This window comes from Elephas maximus, chromosome 26 (genome assembly GCF_024166365.1).
Source record: "Elephas maximus indicus isolate mEleMax1 chromosome 26, mEleMax1 primary haplotype, whole genome shotgun sequence".
NCBI lineage: Eukaryota > Metazoa > Chordata > Mammalia > Proboscidea > Elephantidae > Elephas > Elephas maximus.
Window position 1 is genome coordinate 24,997,738 of NC_064844.1, and position 23,420 is coordinate 25,021,157.

Sequence of the window (23,420 nt, forward strand, 5' to 3'; positions counted from 1 at the left end):
TAATCTCCCAAATGGAATCCTTTCCCCACTGGCTTTCCTTCAAAGAAATGAATTTCATTTCCAAGTAGAAAATAAAATTTCATTGTTGTTGTGTTAGCCATAAAGTTATTCAGATAAATGAAAATTAGAATGAAGCACTGTAGTTGGTTTAAATGATTGTCAGTGGTATCGCAGCTAGGGCTTTGGTGTAGTTAATCATGAGCTACCACAGCTTACGCTAGAGTCCTGAGAGCCTGAGAAAGCAGAGGAACATCGGAGAATTAAAGACACAATCCATGTATGGCGGGGAGGAGGAACAGTGGAAATTAAGTTCTCTGCTAATTTACAAGTTTTTAGGAAAAAGGAGGGTCTGTAAACATTATGAAAATAGGAGGAAAGCATTAGTTATGGGAATAGAAGTAGAGGAGACTCAAGTATAAAAGATGAACAGCATCCGTAAAATAGAGATATGACAGTTAAAATTTTACATCACCTTTTACAGTGAGTGGCTCTTTGATGACACCATGCCACTGAGAGCTAAATGACTCAGAAGAGCTAATTTTCAGGGAGCAGACTGACTCCCAAGACCATTAGCTTGCCAGTAACATAACTGCCTTTAATCAGCCACACACTAAATACTCTTGTTCCACACAAAATGCTTTACAAGGCGCCTGGCTTCAGCAATAGGAAAATGCCATGTAGAACCTCAGCTAAAATGCATCCTTCAAATGTGGTTTGCCTCATTTAGGTGTCTCCCTGGGATAAAAAAGAGGAAGCTAACCAGAAAAAGTTGGAATTTGCATTCGCAAACAGTGACTACCTGGCCCTTCTACAAGCGTATAAGGTAAGTCCATAACCGAAAAACTGAGGTTTATTACCGGAATTGGAACTAAAGACAGAGTAAATTCAGTTTGATTTTCTCCAAAATTTAGGGATGGCAGCTAAGCACAAAAGAAGGTGTGCGTGCAAGCTATAATTACTGCAGACAAAACTTCTTGTCAGGAAGAGTTCTTCAGGTGAGTCCTTTCTCTGGCAGTTTGTTTTCATTCATTGTCTGTTGGAGTAGCTCACCAGAGGATGTTGCAACTTTGTCTCACTTTACTTGTCCTTGGCTTGACATTGAAAACATTGTTTCTGGAATATGCTTGGCTGTACCAGCTGTGTACAATAGGCTCCTAGAGTATGTGGCCAGGCCTTCTGTGCTGAATCTTTCAACCGACTCCGTTTGTCCTCTAAGAATGTCCACGCATTCTTAACCTGGATCCATAAACCACTGAAATTGTATGCAAAATTGTATATTACACGTATGCACATTAGTCTGGAGAAAGGGTTTATAGCTTTCATCAGATAATCAAGGGGGTCTATGACCATCCCCAACCCCCTCACTTCTCCCCAAAACCAAAGAACTAAGAACTACCGAACGAGATTTTCTTTGTTAATTTTTTTTATGTCCATCAGAAGCTATTGTATATCCAGTAATGAGTATAAAAGAAAAAGGTTTACTATCTTCTGTCTTATAATAGACAGGGCTTCTGTCCTCTGTTATAACAATGTTTTAGGTCCCATTCCAAACTCGTATGAGAAGCCAAAATAAGTATGGTGCACAGATTTGCAAAGTATCTGTGTTACTGAAAGATTTTGGGGCTGGAGAGGGAGAAGGACTTTATTTTCATATTAAAATGTTGATATGTCATGGAGTAGAATGCAAAATTAATGTTCTTCTTAGTACTTACCACTGAGGTGGTGGTTGTTGCTAGGTGCCGTCGAGTTGGTTCCAATTCATAGCAACCCTATGCACAACAGAACAAAAAACTGCCTGGTCCTGTACCATCCTTACAATCGTTGTTATGTTTGAACTCATTGTTGCAGCCACTGTGTCAATCCACATCGTTGAGGGTCTTCTCCTTTTCCTCTGACCCTGTTTACTTTGCCAAGCATGATATCCTTCTCCAGGGACTGATCCCTCCTGACAACATGTCCAAAGTATGTAAGATGCAGTGTCGTCATTCTTGCTTCTAAGGAGCATTCTGGTTGTACTTCTTCTAAGACAGATTTGTTCATTTTTTTGACAGTCCATGGTATATTCAATATTCTTCGCCAACACCACAATTCAAAGGCATTAGTTCTTCTTCGATCTTCCTTATTCATTGTCCAGCTTTCACATGCATATGATGCAGTTGAAAATACCATGTGTCTGTCAGTTAGTTGTACTGTGGGGGCTTGTGTGTTGCTGTGATGCTGGAAGCTATGCCACAAGTATTTGGATACCAGCAGGGTCATCTGTGGAGGATGGGTTTTAGCTGAGCTTCTGGACTAGGACAGACTGGGAAGAGGGACCTGGCAGTCTACTTCTGAAAAGCATTAGCCAGTGAAAACCTGATGAATAGCAGCGGAACATTGTCTGATACAGTGCTGGAAGATGAGCCCCCCAGGTTGGAAGGCACTGAAAAGATGACTGGGGAAGAGCTGCCTCCTCAAAGAAGAGTCAACCTTAATAATGTGGATTGGGACCTTCATTTGCTGATGTGGCACGACTCAAAATGAGAAGAAACAGCTGCAAACGTCCATGAATAATTGGAACCTGGAATGTATGAAGTACGAATCTAGGAAAATTGGAAATGGTCAAAAATGAAATGTAATGCATAAACATCGATATCCTAGGCATTAGTGAGCTGAAATGGAGTGTATTGGCCATTTTGAATCAGACGGTCATATAGTCTGCTATGCTGGGAGTGATAGCTTGAAGAGGAATGGTGTTGCATTCATCGTCAAAAAGAACATTTCAAGATCTATCCTGAAGTACAACGCTGTCAGTGATAGGATAATATCCATACACCTATAAGGAAGACCAGTTAATACGACTATTATTCAAATTTATGCACCAACCACTAAGGCCAAAGATGAAGAAATATAAGATTTTTATCAGCTGCAGCAGTTCGAAATTGATTGAACATGCAATCAAGATGCATTGATAATTACTGGTGATTGGAATGCAAAAGTTGGAAACAAAGAAGAAGGATCCGTAGTTGGAAAATACGGCCTTGGTGATAGAAACAATGCCAGAGATCGAATGATAGAATTTTGCAAGACCACCGACCTCTTCATTGCAAATACCTTCTTTCACCAACATAAACGGCAACTATACATATGGACCTCACCAGATGGAACACACAGAAATCAAATTGACTACATCTGTGAAAAGAGACAATGGAAAAGCTCAGTATCGTCAGTCAGAACAAGGCCAGCGGCCAACTGTGGAACAGACCATCAATTGCTCATGTGCAAGCTCAAGCTGAAACTGAAGAAAATCAGAGCAAGTCCACGAGAGCCAAAATATGACCTTGAGTATATCCCACCTGAATTTAGAGACCATCTCAAGAATATATTTGACACATTGAACACTAGTGACCGAAGACCAGACGAGTTGTAGAAGGACATCATACGTGAAGAAAGCAAGAGGTCATTGAAAAGACAGGAAAGAAAAAAAAGACCAAGGTGGATGTCAGAGGAGACTCTGAAACTTGCTCTCGAACGTCGAGCAGCTAAAGCAAAAGGAAGAATTGATGAAGTACAAGAACTGAACAGAAGATTTCAAAGGGCGTCTCAAGAAGACAAAGTAAAGTATTATAATGACGTGTGCAAAGAGCTGAAGATGGAAAACCAAAAGGGAAGAATACGCTCGGTGTTTCTCAAGCTGAAAGAACTGAAGTACATACCACTATCTGATGTCTATTTATCTCTCTATTTTATAAGCTCCATCCGAGTAGAGACCTTGTCTGGCTTGTTCTCCACTGTATCCCCTGTGCCTAGAACAGTGTTTACCAAATAGTTGGTGGTCGGTAAAGATTCATCGAATAAATATATGCATGAGTGAATTTGATTATTTAAGATGAAGTCATAGGACCACCCAGACCAACCCAATGAGAAATCTCCAGGTGATTCATGTTAACATTAAGGTTTGAGAAGCACTGGTCTAAATTAAAGGATGCCTGGTGGCACAGTGGTTAAAGCGCTCAGCTGCTGACCAGAAGGTTGGCAGTTCAAACCCACCAACCACTCCATGAGAGAAAGATGTGGCAGTCTGCTTCCGCAAAGACTTATAGCCTTGGAAACCCTGTGTGATAGTTCTACTCTATCCTATAGGGACGCTATGAGTCAGAATCAACTCGATGGCAGTGGGTTTGGTTTTGCGTTTTTTGGGGTTTAAATTAAATTATTTCATAAACTACTTCATATTAATAAATTTTATATATTGATTTTTTAAAAAAAGATGAAATAAGAGACCTCAAAACCATCCCAGTGTTTGCCTTCATGCTCCTCTGCCTTTAGGTATACTACAGTGAGACATGTTGAGAAGACAATGGCTGTAGCTTTATTCTAAGTCTACTGAAAGCAAGTTTTCAAGCCTGGCTACACGGTAGATTCACCTGGGGAGCCTTTTAAAAATTATAAAATGCCCAGGTCTCACCCCAGGCCAATTAAACCTGGATCTCTGGGGTGGGCCTAGGCGTCTAGTTGCTGCTGCTGCTGCTGCTATTATTTTGGTCATTGTTGAGTTCACCATGTGTTTCAGATATGCAGCTGGAGTTGAGAACCATTGATCTAAAGTATTTTATGTGTAAGGCACCATCATAAGCATTTTCTTAAGTCATTAAGATTTTTAAGTAAAATAAGGCTGTTTCTTCCAAAATTGCATTTCTTACTAAATGGATTTATTCTTTTTACTCAGGACGTATGTAGGTTTTGTGTGATCTCTGAGGTCCATCAAACAGAGTTCCCTCTTTCCACTTAAACTCCAGCTCAGATTATAGGATTTTTTAAAACCTCAATAAATCTTTGTCATCAAATAAAAACTGTGGTATATTTAACTCCTATCATAACCCATTGCCATCGAGTCGGTTCTGACTCATAGCAACTCTGTAGGACAGTAGAGCTGCCTCATAGGGTTTCCAGCGAGCGGTTGGTAGATTCAAACTGCCAACCTTTTGGTTAGCAGCCGAGCTCTTAACCACTGCGCCCCAGTGCTGCCATGTTAAATCCATGTGTATTTGAAACATTGCAACAAATACTTAAATTGTTGTCATGAGACAGATAGTGTTGCCTAGCTTTCAGTTCCTTTGATCATCATTATCTCTTCCTCTGCTGTCTGATACGCAGCCTGTATTTGAACAGAAGCCAGAAAAGAAAGAGGTTTGTTCTTTCTCACATTTGCGCTCAGCTACAAAAAAAAAAAAACCAAACCCATTGCCTTTGGGTCAATTCCAACTTCTCACAGCAACCCTATAGTACAGAGTAGAACTGCCCCACAGGGTTTCCAAAGCTGTAATCTTTATAGAAGCAGACTGCCACATCTTTCTCCCATGGAATGGCTGGTGGGTTCAAACCACTAACCTTTAGGCTAACAGCTGAGTGCTTGACCACTGCACCACAGGGTTCCTCTGGGGTGTTTAAATCTATACCACTTCATAATGTCCCTGATCCAGGAAAAGGTGTCAGCCAGTGAGGACACAAGGTAGGGGAGAGGGAGAGTTCTGCTGAGGTGAGTGTTTTGCATCCATTTGGGAGAGAGCACTTCCCCTCTCAGCACAGTGAGGAACTGAGAGGACTTGAGCAGAAATGCAAGTAGGAAAAACTAGACAGTGTCTCTCAGCACTTTGAGTTAGGTCTCCAAACAAAATAAACTGAATTCCTAAGAATTTCCAGGAAAATCAAACCTACCTGAAATCTAACGAGAGTGTTAAAAAGTGTAAACTAGAGATAGTTATGAGGGTGGGGAGGGAGGAAGAAGGGAATTCACTAACTAGATAGTAGACAAGAATTATCTTAGGTGAAGGGAAGGACAACACACAATATGGGGGAAGTCAGCACAACTGTACTGAACCAAATCTAAGAAGTTGCCTAAACCCAACCAAACACTTCAGTGGACAGAGTAGGAGGAGTTGGAGTCTGGGAACCATGGTTTCAGGGGACATCTAGGTCAATTGGCATACCAAAGTTTATTAAGAAAATGTTTCACATCCCACTTTGGCGAGTGGCATCTGGGGTCTTAAAAGCTAGTGAGCAGCCATCTAAGATGCATCAGTTGGGCCCATCCCACCTGGAGCAAAGGAGAATGAAGACCACCAAAAGACACAAGGAAAATATGAGCCCAAGAGACAAAACGGGCCACATAAACCAGAGACTCCATCAGTCTGAGATCAGAACTAGATGGTGTCCAGCTACCACCAATGACTGCCCTGACAGGGAACACAATAGACAGTCACTGACAGAGCAGGAGAAAAGTGGGGTTCAGCGTTAAAATTCACATAAAAAGACCAACTTAATGGTCTAACTGAGACTAGAGATACCCCAGAAGACACGGCCCCTGGATTGTCTGTTAACCCAGAACTGAAATCATTCCCGAAGCCAACTCTTCAAACAAAGGTTAGACTGGACTATAAGACATAAAATAATAGTCATGAAGAGAGCTCTTAGTTCAAGTAGATATATGAGACTAAATGGGCAGCTCCTGTCCAGAGGTGAGATGAGAAGGCAGAAAGGGATAGGAGCTGGTTGAATAGACACTGGAAATCTGGGGTGGAAAGGGAGAGTGTGCTGTCACATTATAGGGATAGCAACTAGGGTCACATAAAAATGTGTATATAATTTTTTGTATGAGAAACTAACTTGAGCTGTAAATTTTCACCTAAAGCATGATTTTAAAAAAGTAAACCTGAGTTAGGGTTAGGGTTATGAGTTAAATAAAGGATTGAGCTTTCTGACATTTTTTAATTTCTACGTAAATGTTTCACTCTATCAGTTTGTATAAGTGAGAATTGCCTTTTTGGAAATGACCAGACAGATAATCTTCACACCTGTTTGATGAACCCTTATGGGCTTCAGTGCTGTCCACCGTAATGATACGTTTTTATAGTCTCTCACTGTTGTAAGACTGTAGGCTTACCTGCTTTGATATGTTGTTGCCCTTGCTTAAAGATCTTTCCTGTTCTTTCAGGAAATAGCCAGCCTCAAACGACAATTCACTGAACTATTATCGGATATAGGGTTTGTGGTGGAGGGACTCAGAGCAAGGGAAATTGAGAAAAGGGCCCAAGGAGGAGATGGTGTGTTGGATGCCACAGGAGAAGAGGTAAAAAAAATGTGTCAAAATAAAAACACAGTTGTCATTAAGTTGATTCCGATTCATGGTGGCACCATGCGTTGCAGGGTAGAACTGCTCCATAGCGTTTTCATGCCTAGGGCCTTTCAAAGCAGATCACCAGGCCTTTTTTGCAGGGTGCCTTTGGATAGTCCTTACTTCTCTTTAATTAGTACATGAATAAAATATTAACTCAGGAACCCTGCGAGCATTCTTCTTCACATAAGCCCTGTGAGTAGTAGGTTAATGACATTCTTGATTTTCTTCGTTCCACAGTAAGTGTCGGCTAACACTCAGACAGTAGAGGGTCAGCGAAAAAGAGGAAGACCCTCAACGAGATGGATTGACACAGTGGCTGCAACAGTGGGTTCAAACATAACAATTGTGAGGATGGCGCAGGACAGGGCAGTGTTTCGTTCTGTTGTACGCAGGGTTGCTATGAGTCAGAACCTCACAACACTCATGCAAACATAAGGGTTTTTCTGTTAGTTTTTGTTGTTTTTGATTTTTAAATGTTACTGTGGTTTTTGATAAATCCGTAAGAGGTAGAGTAAAACCAAAAGAAACCAAATGCATTGTGGTCGAGTCAATTCTGACTTACAGTGACCCTATCTATAGGACAGAGTAGAAATAACTGCCCTATAAGGTTTCCAGGGAGTGGCTGGTGTATTTGAACTGCCTACGTTTTGGTTAGCAGCTGAACTCTTAACCACTGTCCCACCAGAGCTCCAAGAGGTAGAATTTTTAAAAAAGCAAAAAAAAAAAAAAACCCATTGCCGTCAAGTCAGTGCTGACTCATAGCAGCACTATAAGGACAGAGTAGAACTGCCTCATAAGGTTTCCAAGGAGCACCTGGTGGATTCGAACTGCCGACTTTTTGATTTTAGCAGTAGCTCTTAACCACTACACAACAAGGACTTCCAGACGTAGAACAGACTTTCCAATAATGTATTCTCAAACCAACCCCACCTTTTTCTAACCATGGACAGTGTTTTGTAAACTATAGGAAGAGCATTTCTTCAAGACAAACCTGACGTCCATTTATTCTAAGTGCAATTAGTGCTTTATTTGTGAACATTTCATGAACTTAGAATCTTTTCTGTCCACTGACCCTTAGGAACGGTAGTTTTGCAACTGTTTTGAAACTGGTATTTCTAGATGTCTGCAGAGCTCCTTGGAGTGAGTCCTATGTGGATGTGGTCCAGTAGCTTTGTTTTTTACTTAGAAAGAAATCATTGTTTCTAGCAAAAAGGTAGGAACCAGATGCCCTTTTTTTGTTTTGTTTAAGATAGAGATCAAATGAAATATAATGTTAAATTCCAGGGCACAGACAGAAATAGCCACATTACTTGGCAAAGGTACCGATTAATGCTTTATTTCTCTTTCAGGCAAACTCAAATGCTGACAACCCCAAGCTGATATCGGCAATGCTGTGTGCTGCTCTGTATCCAAATGTAGTGCAGGTAACAAACCATTTTTCCTGGGTCCTTCTACTTCTCGTTGACTTGTAGCCAAAGAATATGAATTAAGACTTGCACATTGATCATCTGAAAGAGATAAACATACATGTGCAGGCATGCCTTGTAAGGAGATTCCTTGTAGCAACTCCTTAGTGCACATTGCAAATGCTTCCATTCTCTGAAATCTGTTCTGATACACCTCGGAGATAATTGTGGGTTTGGTTCCAGACCAGTGCAGTCAAGCGAATTTTCCAATAAAGCAAGTCATGAATTTTTTGGCTTCCCAATGCATGTAAAAGTTATGTTTACATTATCCTGTTGTCTATTAAGTGTGCAAGAGCATTGTGTCTAAAAAAACAATGTACATACCTTAATTAAAAAATACTTTATTGCTAAAAAATGCTAACTTCCATCTGAGCCTGCTTCAAGTCCTAATCTTTTTGCTGGTGGAAGGTCTTGCCTCAAAGTTGATGGCTGCTGACTGATCAGGTGGTGGTTCCTGAAGGCTGGGGGAGGCTGTGGCAATTTCTTAAAATAAGACAGCATTGAAGTTCGCTGCATGGATTGATTCTTCCCTTCACAAAAGATTTCTCCGTAGCATGCGATTCTGTCTGATAGCATTTTAACCACAGAAGAACTTCTTTCAAAATTGGAGTCAGTCTTCTCAAACCCTGCCACTGTTTTATCAGCAAAGTTTGTGTAATATTCTAAATCTTTTGTTGTCATTTCAACAGTGGTCACAGCATCTTCACCAGGAGTAGATTCCATCTAAAGAAACCCCTTTCTTTGCTCATCCGTAAGAAGCAACTGCTCATCTGTTGACGTTGCAGCAATTCAGTCACATCTCCCGGCTCCACCTCTAGTTCTCTTGCCATTTCTACCACATCTGCAGTTACTTCCTTCACTGAAGTCTTGAACCCCTCAAAGTCATCCGTGAGGGTTGTAATCAACTTCTTCCAAACTCCTGTTAATGTTGGTATTTTTTTTCTTTTGTTTTGTTTGTTTGTTCGTTCATTTGTTTTTTTTAATTAACTTTTATTAAGCTTCAAGTGAACGTTTACAAATCCAATCAGTCTGTCACATATAAGTTTACATACATCTTACTCCGTACTCCCAACTGCTCTTTCCCTATTAAGTCAGCCCTTTCAGTCTCTCCTTTCATGACAATTTTGCCAGCTTCCCTCTCTCTCTATCCTCCCATCCCCCCTCCAGACAAGAGCCGCCAACACACTCTCAAGTGTCCACCTGATATAATTAGCTCACTCTTCATCAGCATCTCTCTCCCACCTGCTGACCAGTCCCTTTCATGTCTGATGAGTTGTCTTCGGGGATGGTTCCCATCCTGTGCCGACAGAAGGTCTGGGGACCATGACCGCTGGGACTCCTCTAGTCTCAGTCAGACCATTAAGTATGGTCTTTTTATGAGAATTTGGGGTCTGCATCCCACTGATCTCCTGCTCCCTCAGGAGTTCTCGGTTGTGCTCCCTGTCAGGGCAGTCATCGGTTGTGGCCGGGCACCAACTCATTCTTCTGGTGTCAGGATGATGTAGGTCTCTGGTTCATGTGGCCCTTTCTGTCTGTTGGGCTCCTAGTTGTTGTGTGACCTTGGTGTTCTTCATTTCCTTTGCTCCAGGTGGGTTGAGACCAATTGATGCATCTTAGATGGCCGCTTGTTAGCCTTTAAGACCCCAGACGCCACATTTCAAAGTGGGATGCAGAATGTTTTCATAATAGAATTATTTTGCCAATTGACTTAGAAGTCCCCGCAAACCATGTTCCCCAGACCCCCGCCCCTGCTCCGCTGACCTTTGAAGCATTCATTTTATCCCGGATACTTCTTTGCTTTTGGTCCAGTCCAATTGAGCTGACCTTCCATGTATTGAGTGTTGTCTTTCCCTTCACCCAAAGCAGTTCTTATCTACTGATTAATCAGTAAAAAACCCTCTCCCTCCCTCCCCCCTTCGTAACCACAAAAGTATGTGTTCGTCTCAGTTTTTACTATTTCTCAAGGTCTTATAATAATGGTCTTATACAATATTTGTCCCTTTGCCTCTGACTCATTTCGCTCAGCATAATGCCTTCCAGGTTCCTCCATGTTATGGAATGTTTCACAGATTCATCACTGTTCTTTATCGATGCGTAGTATTCCATTGTGTGAATATACCACAATTTATTTACCCATTCATCCGTTGACGGACACCTTGGTTGCTTCCAGCTTTTTGCTATTGTAAACAGAGCTGCAATAAACATGGGTGTGCATATATCTGTTTGTGTGAAGGCTCTTGTTTCTCTAGGGTATATTCCGAGGAGTGGGATTTCTGGGTTGTATGGTAGTTCTATTTCTAACTGTTTAAGATAACGCCAGATAGATTTCCAAAGTGGTTGTACCATTTTACATTCCCACCAGCAGTGTATAAGAGTTCCAATCTCTCTGCAGCCTCTCCAACATTTATTATTTTGTGTTTTTTGGATTAATGCCAGCCTTGTTGGAGTGAGATGGAATCTCATCGTAGTTTTAATTTGCATTTCTTTAATGGCTAATGATCGAGAGCATTTTCTTATGTATCTGTTGGCTGCCTGAATATCTTCTTTAGTGAAATGTGTGTTCATATCCTTTGCCCACTTCTTGATTGGGTTGTTTGTCTTTTTGTGGTTGAGTTTTGACAGAATCATGTAGATTTTAGAGATCAGGCGCTGGTCTGAGATGTCATAGCTGAAAATTCTTTCCCAGTCTGTAGGTGGTCTTTTTACTCTTTTGGTGAAGTCTTTAGATGAGCATAGATGTTTGATTTCTAGGAGCTCCCAGTTATCGGGTTTCTCTTCATCATTTTTGGTAATGTTTTGTATTCTGTTTATGCCTTGTATTAGGGCTCCTGGGGTTGTCCCTATTTTTTCTTCCATGATCTTTATCGTTTTAGTCTTTATGTTTAGGTCTTTGATCCACTTGGAGTTAGTTTTTGTGCATGGTGTGAGGTATGGGTCCTGTTTCGTTCTTTTGCAAATGGATATCCAGTTATGCCAGCACCATTTGTTAAAAAGACTATCTTTTCCCCAATTGACTGACACTGGTCCTTTGTCAAATATCAGCTGCTCATACGTGGATGGATTTATATCTGGGTTCTGAATTCTGTTCCACTGGTCTACGTGCCTGTTGTTGTACCCGTACCAGGCTGTTTTGACTACTGTGGCTGTATAATAGGTTCTGAAATCAGGTAGAGTGAGGCCTCCCACTTTCTTCTTCTTTTTCAGTAATGCTTTGCTTATCCGGGGCTTCTTTCCCTTCCATATGAAATTGCTGATTTGTTTCTCTATCACCTTAAAATATGACATTGGAATTTGGATCGGAAGTGCGTTATATGTATAGATGGCTTTTCGTAGAATAGACATTTTTACTATGTTAAGTCTTCCTATCCATGAGCAAGGTATGTTTTTCCACTTAAGTATGTCCTTTTGAATTTCTTGTAGTAGAGCTTTGTAGTTTTCTTTGTATAGGTCTTTTACATCCTCGGTAAGATTTATTCCTAAGTATTTTATCTTCTTGGGGGCTACTGTGAATGGTATTGATTTGGTTATTTCCTCTTCGGTGTTCTTTTTGTTGATGTAGAGGAATCCAAGTGATTTTTGTATGTTTATTTTATAACCTGAGACTCTGCCAAACTCTTCTATTAGTTTCAGTAGTTTTCTGGAGGATTCCTTAGGGTTTTCTGTGTATAAGATCATGTCATCTGCAAATAGTGATAACTTTACTTCCTCCTTGCCAATCCGGATACCCTTTATTTCTTTGTCTAGCCTAATTGCCCTGGCTAGGACTTCAAGTACGATGTTGAATAAGAGCAGTGATAAAGGGCATCCTTGTCTGGTTCCCGTTCTCAAGGGAAATGTTTTCAGGTTCTCTCCATTTAGAGTGATATTGGCTGTTGGCTTTGCATAGATGCCCTTTATTATGTTGAGGAATTTTCCTTCAATTCCTGTTTTGGTAAGAGTTTTTATCATAAATGGGTGTTGGACTTTGTCAAATGCCTTTTCTGCATCAATTGATAAGATCATGTGGTTTTTATCTTTTGTTTTATTTATGTGATGGATTACATTAATGGTTTTTCTGATATTAAACCAGCCTTGCGTACCTGGTATAAATCCCACTTGATCAGGGTGAATTATTTTTTTGATGTGTTGTTGGATTCTATTGGCTAGAATTTTGTTGAGGATTTTTGCATCTATGTTCATGAGGGATATAGGTCTATAATTTTCTTTTTTTGTAATGTCTTTACCTGGTTTTGGTATCAGGGAGATGGTGGCTTCATAGAATGAGTTGGGTAGTATTCCGTCCTTTTCTATACTTTGAAATACCTTCGGTAGTAGTGGTGTTCACTCTTCTCTGAAAGTTTGGTAGAACTCTGCAGTGAAGCCGTCCGGGCCAGGGCTTTTTTTTGTTGGAAGTTTTTTGATTACGTTTCAATCTCTTTTTTTGTTATGGGCCTATTTAGTTGTTCTACTTCTGAATATGTTAGTTTAGGTAGGCAGTGTTTTTCCAGGAATTCATCCATTTCTTCTAGGTTTTCAAATTTGTTAGAGTACAATTTTTCGTAGTAATCTGAAATGATTCTTTTAATTTCATTTGGTTCTGTTGTGATGTGGTCCTTCTCGTTTCTTATTCGGGTTATTTGTTTCCTTTCCTGTATTTCTTTAGTCAGTCTAGCCAGTGGTTTATCAATTTTGTTAATTTTTTCGAAGAACCAGCTTTTGGCTTTGTTAATTCTTTCAATTGTTTTTCTGTTCTCTAATTCATTTAGTTCAGCTCTAATTTTTATTATTTGTTTTCTTCTGGTGTCTGATGGGTTCTTTTGTTGCTCACTTTCTATTTGTTCAAGTTGTAGGGACAGTTCTCTGATTTTGGCTCTTTCTTCTTTTTGTATGTGTGCATTTATCGATATAAATTGGCCTCTGAGCACTGCTTTTGCTGTGTCCCAGAGGTTTTGATAGGAAGTATTTTCATTCTCGTTGCATTCTATGAATTTCCTTATTCCCTCCTTGATGTCTTCTGTAACCCAGTCTTTTTTCAGGAGGGTATTGTTCAGTTTCCAAGTATTTGATTTCTTTTCCCTAGTTTTTCTGTTATTGATTTCTACTTTTATTGCCTTGTGGTCTGAGAAGATGCTTTGTAATATTTCGATGTTTTGGACTCTGCAAAGGTTTGTTTTATGACCTAATATGTGGTCTATTCTAGAGAATGTTCCATGTGTGCTAGAAAAAAAAGTATACTTTGCAGCAGTTGGGTGGAGAGTTCTGTATAAGTCAATGAGGTCAAGTTGGTTGATTGTTGTAAGTACGTCTTCCGTGTCTCTATTGAGCTTCTTACTGGATGTCCTGTCCTTCTCCGAAAGTGGTGTGTTGAAGTCTCCTACTATAATTGTGGAGGTGTCTATCTCACTTTTCAATTCTGTTAAAATTTCATGTATGTATCTCGCAGCCCTGTCATTGGGTGCATAAATATTTAATATGGTTATGTCTTCCTGATCAATTGTCCCTTTTATCATTATATAGTGTCCTTCTTTATCCTTTGTGGTGGATTTAAGTCTAAAGTCTATTTTGTCAGAAATTAATATTGCTACTCCTCTTCTTTTTTGCTTGTTGTTTGCTTGATATATTTTTTTCCATCCTTTGAGTTTTAGTTTGTTTGTGTCTCTAAGTCTAAGGTGTGTCTCTTGTAGGCAGCATATAGATGGATCGGGTTTCTTTATCCAGTCCGTGACTCTCTGTCTCTTTATTGGTGCATTTAGTCCATTTACATTCAGCATAATTATAGATAAATAAGTTTTTAGTGTTGTCATTTTGATGCCTTTACATGTGTGTTGTTGGCAATTTCATTTTTCCACATACTTTTTTGTGCTGAGACTTTTTTTTTAGTAAATTGTGAGATCCTCATTTTCATAGTATTTGACTTTATGTTAGTTGAGTCATTACGTTTTTCTTGAGTTATGGAGTTGTTATACCTTTTTGTGGTTACCTTATTATTTACCCCTATTTTTCTAAGTAAAAACCTAACTTGTATCGTTCTATATCGCCTTGTATCACTCTCCATCTGGCAGTTCAATGCCTCCTGTATTTACTCCCTCTTTTTGATTATTGTGATCTTTTACCTATTGACTTCCATGATTCCCTGTTATGTGTATTTTTTTTTTTTTAATTAATCTTAATTTGTTTTTGTGATTTCCCTATTTGAGTTGATATCAGGACATTCTGTTTTGTGACCTTGTATTGTGCTGGTATCTGATATTATTGGTTTTCTGACCAAACAATATCCTTTAGTATTTCTTGTAGCTTTGGTTTGGTTTTTGCAAATTCTCTAAACTTGTGTTTATCTATAAATATCTTAATTTCGCCTTCATATTTCAGAGAGAGTTTTGCTGGATATATGATCCTTGGCTGGCAGTTTTTCTCCTTCAGTGCTCTCTATATGTCGTCCCATTCCCTTCTTGCCTGCATGGTTTCTGCTGAGTAGTCTGAACTTATTCTTATTGATTCTCCCTTGAAGGAAACCTTTCTTTTCTCCCTGGCTGCTTTTAAAATTTTCTGTTTATCTTTGGTTTTGGCGAGTTTGATGATAATATGTCTTGGTGTTTTTCTTTTTGGATCAATCTTAAATGGGGTTCGATGAGCATCTTGGATAGATATCCTTTCGTCTTTCATGATGTCAGGGAAGTTTTGTGTCAGGAGTTCTTCAACTATTTTCTCTGTGTTTTCTGTCCCCCCTCCCTGTTCTGGGACTCCAGTCACCCACAAGTTATCCTTCTTGATAGAGTCCCACATGATTCTTAGGGTTTCTTCATTTTTCTTAATTCTTTTATCTGATTTTTTTTCAGCTATGTTGGTGTTGATTCCCTGGTCCTCCAGATGTCCCAGTCTGCATTCTAATTGCTCGAGTCTGCTCCTCCGACTTCCTATTGCGTTGTCTAATTCTGTAATTTTATTGTTAATCTTTTGGATTTCTACATGCTGTCTCTCTATGGATTCTTGCAACTTATTAATTTTTCCACTATGTTCTTGAATAATCTTTTTGAATTCTTCAACAGTTTTATCAGTGTGTTCCTTGGCTTTTTCTGCAGTTTGCGTTATTTCATTTGTGATGTCTTGAAGCATTCTGTAAATTAGTTTTTTATATTCTGCATCTGATAATTCCAGAATTGTATCTTCATTTGGGAAAGATTTTGATTCTTTTGTTTGGGGGGTTGGAGAAGCTGTCATGGTCTGCTTCTTTATATGGTTTGATATGGACTGCTGTCTCCGAGCCATCACTGGGAAACTAGTTTTTCCAGAAAATCCGCTAAAAAAAAAATGCAGTCAGATCCCTATCAGAGTTCTCCCTCTGGCTCAGGCTATTCGGATGTTAATGAAGCCGCCTGGGGAGGGTGGGGGGGGGATCAGAGAGATAGGAGAGTAGCACCTCAGAATATAGCCAGAGTTGCTTGTCTTGCTTGGAATGACTTTTATATCTGAGATTTCCGCGGGGCCCGTCGCCTATGTGTGCTGTCTGTGTGGAGATTGCCCCCGGGGGGTCTGGCCCACTGGAGTCACGGTCAGATCCTCCACTGCCAGCCTGGGGCGGTGCACTCCGGACTCCAAAATCAGTCGCTGCCTCCCGGGGACTCCCTGTCCCGCCTACCGCGTTGCCGCGCAGCCTCCGCGAACCGGCTGGGTTCCCCCCCCAGGTGTCAGCTCAGGTGAGCTGAGCAGCTCCCCACGCCTGCGCCGCGACCGCGCGTCCCGGCTGGGACGCCACACTCCCCGCTTCAAGACCTGTCACTGCCTCCCGGGGACTTCTCCCACCGGCTGCGCCGCCACGCCGCCCGCGCGAACCGGCTGGCCCCCCTCCCCAGCGTCAGTTCAGGCGGATGGAGCTGCTCCCCGCGCTTATGCCGCGCCCGCAGTCTGCCAAAATCCTGGCGGGACGGCTCCCCGGCTGGGACGCTGCTCTCCCCGCTCCAAGACCAGTCACTGCCTCCCGGGGACTTCTCCCACCGGCTGCGTCGCCACGCCGCCCGTGCGAACCGGCTAGGCCCCCTCCCGGGGTTAGTTCAGGGGGGTGGTGCAGCTCCCCGCACCCACTCCCCTCCTAAATCCCGGCGGGACGGCTCCCCGGCTGGGACGCTGCTCTCTCGGCTCCAAGACCAGTCACTGCCTCCCGGGGACTTCTTCCACCGGCTGCGCTGGCTGGCCCCCCTCCCGGAATGAGTTCGGGGGCTAGGGCTAGGCCCTTTGTTTGTGCCGTCTGCCGCCCTGGGCTCTGCCCCAAATCGGGTGCCGAAGGTCACCTGACTGGTACGCTGGCTCCAGGCTCTGAAAACAATCGCTGCCTCTCCGTATTTGTTCGTTCTCCATCTCTAAATCTGTGTTTGTTGTTCAGGGTTCGTAGATTGTTATGTATGTGATCGATTCACTTGTTTTTCCGAGTCTTTGTTGCAAGAGGGATCCGCGGTAGCGTCCACCTAGTCCGCCATCTTGGCCCCGCCTCCCCCGTTCTAATGTTGGTATTTTGACCTCCTCATGTGAACCACAAATGTTCTTAATGGCATCTAGGATGGTGAATCCTTTCCAGAAGGTTTTCAATTTACTTTGCTAGATCCGTCAGAGGAATTGCCGTCTATGGCAGCTATAGCCTTATTAAATATGTTTCTTAAATAATAAGACTTGAACGTCAAAATTACTCCTCGATCCATGGGCTGCAGAATGGATGTTGTGTTAGCAGGCATGAAAACAACATTAATCTCCTTGTACATCTCCATCAGAGCTTTGGGGTGACCAGGTGCATTGTCAATGAGCAGTAATATTTTGAAAGGAATCTTTTTTTCTGAGGAGTAGGTCTCAACGGTGGGCTTAAAATATTCAGTGAACCGTGTTGTAAACAGATGTGCTGTCATCCAGGCTTTGTTGTTCCGTTTATAGAGCATAGGCAGAGTTGATTCAGTGTAGTTCTTAAGGACCCTAGGATTTTCAGAATGATACTTGAGCTTTGGCTTCAACTTAGTCACCAGCTGTATTAACCCCTAACCAGAGAGTCAGCCTGTCCTTTGAGCACATTGACTTCTCTCTCTAGCTAAGAAAGTCCTAGAGGGCATCTTCTTCCAATATAAGGCTGTTCCATCTACACTGAAAATCTGTTGTTCAGTGTAGCCGCCTTCATCCGTTACCTTAGCTAGGCCTTCTGGGCAGCTTGCTGCCGCTTCTGCATCAGTCCTTCCTGCTTCACTTTGTAATTTTATGTTACAGAGATGGCTTCTTTCCTTAAACCTCATGAACCGACATCTGCTCGTTTCAAACTTTTCTCCTGCAGCTTCCTCACCTTTCTCGGCCTTCATAGAATTAAAGAGAGTTAGGGCCTTGTTCTGGATTAGGCTTTGGCTTAAGAGAATGTTGTGGCTGGTTTGATCTTCTATCCAGACCACTAAAACTTTCTCCGTATCAGCAATAAGGCTGTTTTGCTATCTTATCATTCGTGTGTTCACTGGAGTTGCAGTTTTAGTTTCTTCCAAGAACTTTTCCTTTGCATTCACAGCTTGGCTAAGTGTTTGGTGCAAGAGGCCTAGCTTTTGGGCTATCTCGGCTTTTGTCATGCCTTCCTCACTAAGCTTAATCATTTCTTGCATTTGACTTAAAGTGAGGGAGATGTGATTCTTCCTTTCTCTTGAACACTCAGAGGCCATTGTAGGGTTATTAATTGGCCTAATTTTAATATTGTTGTCTCTCAGGGAAGAGGAGGCCGAGGAAAGAGACGGCAACAGCCAGCCAGTGGAACAGTCAGAACACAAACAACATTTATCAATTAAGTTTGCCTTCTTATAAGGGTACGGTTCATGGCACCCCAAAACAATTACAATAGTGACATCAAATATTGCTGATCACGTATCACCATACCAGATGTAATAATAAAGAAAAAGTTTGAAATATTGCAAAAATTACCAAAATGTGACACAGACAGGAAGTGAGCGCATGCCTTTGGAAAAAATGATGCTGATAGACTTTCTCGACACAGGGTTGCACAATTTGTAAAAAATAATATCTGCAAAGTGCAATAAAACGAGGTATGCCTATACATCATTCAGCAACACATTTATTATATAAAACAAAATGCCTTTGTAATCCTTCTGACATTTTATGATATCCCAGAAATTAAGATGGACATAAATGTCACTCTGTCAGCCAACCTGTGCATAACTGACCTTCTGTGTTAGATGTGAGTTTGATTCTACTACAGTTTCCCATTTCTCCTTATTCTCTCTACTCTGGACTAAAATTAGATAAGAACAAACGACACAAATCAGTACTGTGGCTGTCCTCTGGAGATCTACCTGAGTGTGTTCTTAGACTTTTACCTGAGTTTTGATTATCCAGTCCTAAGAAATTATCCCTCTCAAACCCAGAAAGAATTTGAATTTGGCAGAGTACTGAATCATTTCTCAAGGCCTTATTAACTTTTTGTTAAATTCTCACTTAACTGTTGCTGCTTAAACTACGGTTCATTTTCTGCGTAGCACTTGCATGCTTTTGAAACCATTTGAAATTTACCTTAAAAAATCATTTGGATTTCGATTTGCTGGTTTTTGATATGTAAAAAGTTATGTAAGGTGTTACCACTGGGGGGAGCTGGGTGAAGGGCACAGGGGACTCTCTATATATTTTTGTAACTTCCTATGAGTCTATAATTATTTCAAAATAAAAAGTTTTGGAAAACCAAAAAGGAATGCTAGGAAAAAAATTTTGGAGACTTAAAATATAGAAATGAAAACTATAAATGTGGTGTAAGAAATTTTAGGTGAATAATAATATAATTTTAAGACTAAACCAAAAGTGAAAAGGTGTGTGCTTAAGAACTCCTACAAACAGGTCATGAGGCAACAGGCTGTATACGCATACAAAAATGCAATACTGTGTTAGTAGAGTGAAGAAATGCAAGTTAGAACGACAAAGAAATGCCTCTTTTTACTTTCCAAATAGGCAAAAACATTTTTTTAATTATAATACCTGTGCTGTCATGAGCCTCAAAAAATGAACTCTGCCTCTTGGTGGAAATAAAAATTGATACTCTTTCTCAATAGCGGTTTCATTTCTAGGGATTTATTATTAGGAAATAATCACATATATGCAAAAAGATACAGCTAGAAGAATGTTCATTTGAGCACTGTTTATAATTACAGACTATTTAAATCTCCAATAATAGGGAATTTATTGGTTAAATAATTATAGATCCTTACAACAAGGTACTATACAGTCACTGAAAATTATGTTGCAGGAAAATACTTAACAACGTGGAAAAATGCTATTAAAAAAGTAGGTTACAAAAAAGAATGATCCTATTTTAGTTTGAATACATATGTATATTTTATTTATAGTATATGTTTACGGTTATCTAGCAAAGAAAACAAATGATACTTATCAAATATTAATGCTAGTTATTTCTTAATCATGGGTTTACGTTTTATTTTCTTCTTTATTCCTAATAAGCATTTTCTACAGTAAACGTGTTTATTGTCTTTAATATCTATATGTGTAATTCAGATATACATGGAAGCTTTTATTATGTTTTCAAATGAAGTCATCTGTTTATTCGTAGAAATTTTTTATTGTGTTTTGAAAGAAATTCATTTGGAAACATTGTATTGAGGCTGGGATCGAGAGTCAGCAGATCCCTGGTCCAGTGTTGCCAGCTGGAGCTCTCCATCTGACAATCGCTGTAGATGCAAGGTAGCAGCTAATTTCTCCTCCCCACGGCCGGTTTGCGGCCCAGCCACCCAGAGCTGCTGCGACCACACCCACACTCCTGGGTGGTAAAAATAAGAGATGTGCACGTGTACTGTTTTCAAAGGGAACAAAGTAAGTGAGAAAAGGAAGAAACAGCAGTACCCTTCAGAGAAGCCTGATTTTGTACCAAGGGGCACTCCCGACGATGAAAATATATATTATGTATCTATTTTTACAAATACCTGTTTTTTAGGTGAAAAGCCCAGAAGGGAAATTTCAGAAGACCAGTATTGGAGCTGTCAGAATGAAACCAAAATCAGAAGAGTTGAAGTTTGTCACCAAGAATGACGGATATGTACACATTCACCCATCATCAGTGAACTACCAGGTCAGAATGGCAGTGTGTCTTTATGTTTACATACGGCAGGCCTGGGCTACCTTAAATTCAGCCAAACTCTGTCCTGTCACTTGTTGTCCCCAGCAGCACCATTGACTTGGGGAAGGTCGAATAAATATAAGTAGACTGGACATTGGACTATTTCGGGAAAGACATTTCTGTTTTAAAAAAATTCTACTGAGTGCAAAATAACGTTCAAGCCTGCTTTCAAATGCAAATTGTCTCTTTGCAGTGGTGATTTGAGAAGTCATGATGTAATTGCATTGCTGAACCTGTGCCTTTAAAAGGGAATGAGTGACCCTCATATGAAATAGCTGGAATAGGCCAATGTATAGAGACCAGAGTTTATTAGTGACTACCAGGGGCAGGAGAGGAGGGGAGGGGAGTCATTGTTTAGGAAGCAGTTTCTGCTTATTATGATGGAAGTTTGGCAGTGGATACTGACGATAGTTGTACAACGTGATTAATGTAATTGATGTCAGTAAATCGTACACATGCAGAACAGTAAACTGGCAAATACTGTGTTATATAGTTTTACAGAAAAGGGGGCATGGGGGAATGAATGGCCAGTACTTGCAGATCGCAGTTCCTCAGCTCTTATTCTTCCTTCAACCTACTGCTGTGTTGCTTCTGCCCCCACCATCCACTGAGTTGATCAGAGGTCACAAGTCACCTCCTAGTGATTACATCCAGTCGCTGTCTCCTGGTCCTCATCGTACTTGACTTCTGTGTGGTGGTTGACACTGCTGACCTCCCTTTCGAAACTATTCCTGATGTTGTTTTTGCTCCTGAATTATCACTTTCTTCTGCTGTCTCCCTGATCATCCCTCTCTATGTCCTTTACTGGCTTCTCTTCCTTTGCCCTGAAGTAGTGGTCCGGTCCTTAGTCCTTATTCTGTCACTGTAGTGTCCCTACGCTTCAGGAACCACCAAGTGCACAACTTCCTGATTCCAGCTGCCACCTACATAAGAGCACCAACGCCCAAATCTCAGTCTCCAGACCGGGGTTTGTCCTGAGCTTTCCTACTAGAAATCAGCAGCTGGATGCCTTCCGGTCATCTCAGACTCAAAAGCTGAAAATCAAACTCTTTGTCTCCCAGTTCCCCCTTCTCTTCCTAAGTTTCTGTCTTGGTTAAAGGTACCATCCCAGTCAGAACCCAGGAGTCACACAAGCGCCCCTTTTTCTACCTCCCCCAGTCCTACTAGTCACCAAGTCCCAGCAATTCTACCATCTTGACATCTCTTAGATTTGCCTACTCCTCTTGTCTCCGTTGCCACTTCCTCAGTTCACACCCCAGATGTCTGTCTGTTACCTGAAGTACAATAATAATCTTACTGCTGGTGTTTTCTCTCACCAGCCTTCTACACTGTTGCTGCCAGAATTATCTTTACAAAACATACATTTGACCATGTCATTTCTTTGATTAAAACTCTTCATATGCAGAATGTACTACAAACTCACATAACCCTTCGTGTTCTGGCCTTTTCCCATACCATGCCCCCACAGCCCCCCTCTGTCATTCTGTATGCTCCAGCCATACCAGACTACCAACACTGTCCCCAAATGTCATGCCATTGGACATGCTTTTCTCTCTGCCTGAAATGACATTCTTATTCCCCAGCAAGCTCTTACTTACCCTTCAAGCTTCCATTAAAAATCACTTTCTCAGTGCCCACTCCCTCCAAGCTGCTCTTCTACTGTTCCACTGTTGTATAGGATGCGTTTGTCCATTATTGCACTTCTCACATTATTTTATGGTTTATCTCCCTCATGGGATTGTGAAATCCCTGACAACAGGAATTGATTTTATTCATTTTCACATTCTCGGTGCCTAGCATGGCACTAAGCTAAAAGCAGGTGCTCAATAAAGCTTTTAGGGAAAATGGAGAAAAGGTGGGAAGGAGAATGAGGGAGAGTTTGAAGTGTTAGGGCTGGTCCTCTGGAACTTCTGGGTAAAGGGTCAGCAAAGTATGAAAGGGATCTCCTTAAACTCAGGAATTTGAGGGCCATGATGTCATCAGCTCAGTCTCAACTCTGGGTATACTAAGGAACCAGAGACCTGGGTTAGCGCCACTCTTCTCTTTTGAGTTTACTGACGGAATCCAAATCACTCTTGTGTCCATTCACCATCTGCTAGCGCTCACTCTGTGCCAGGCACTGTTGTAGGCCATGGAAGGTTGAGGGTTAACTAGAACAGACAAGATCTCTGCACTCCAGGAGCTTACGTTCTGGTGGGGAAGACAGGCAAGAAATAAATACACAAATAATCTCAGGTTTGCGACAAATGCTATGAAGAAAAATCAAGCAGGTGGAGGGCTAGAGAGTGACAGGAGAAGGGGCCCTTTTAGATAGGGTGGCCAGGGAAGAGCTCTAGGAGAAGACAATTCAGCAGATCCTAAATGAAGTGAAGGAGCAAGCCATGCACACATCTAAAAAAGAAAAAATAAGGAAAGGACATTTCAGAGAGGAAACAGCATCAGGTAGGAGCATATCTGGTGCATTCTAGGAAGTTGGAGAAGACAGCCATCGTCAGTGGAGCAGGGTGACTAGTGGCAACAGGAGAGGAGCTGCACTAGGACAAGCAGGCAGGGGTCGGGGCATGTGGGACCTTGATGGCCATGGGAAGGATTTTAGGGTTTACTCATGGGAAGCCATTGGAGGACTTTGAGCATAGTTGGGTTTATGTTTTTAAAAGATCACCAATACTGTGCG

The 23,420-nt window shown here is 41.2% G+C and overlaps 1 protein-coding gene across 3 annotated transcripts in view; it reads left to right on the top strand.

Annotated features, from left to right (window-relative positions):
• The window catches only part of DHX57 (DExH-box helicase 57), a 98,942-nt gene that overhangs the window by 70,148 nt on the left and 5,374 nt on the right, over nt 1-23,420 (top strand). For all 3 annotated transcript variants that reach the window (XM_049870286.1, XM_049870288.1, XM_049870287.1), the window contains exons 18-22: nt 728-823; nt 912-995; nt 6,974-7,108; nt 8,506-8,580; nt 20,564-20,698. In XM_049870286.1, coding sequence (XP_049726243.1) covers nt 728-823; nt 912-995; nt 6,974-7,108; nt 8,506-8,580; nt 20,564-20,698 — 525 coding nt within the window. The remainder of the gene's footprint in view (nt 1-727; nt 824-911; nt 996-6,973; nt 7,109-8,505; nt 8,581-20,563; nt 20,699-23,420) is intronic.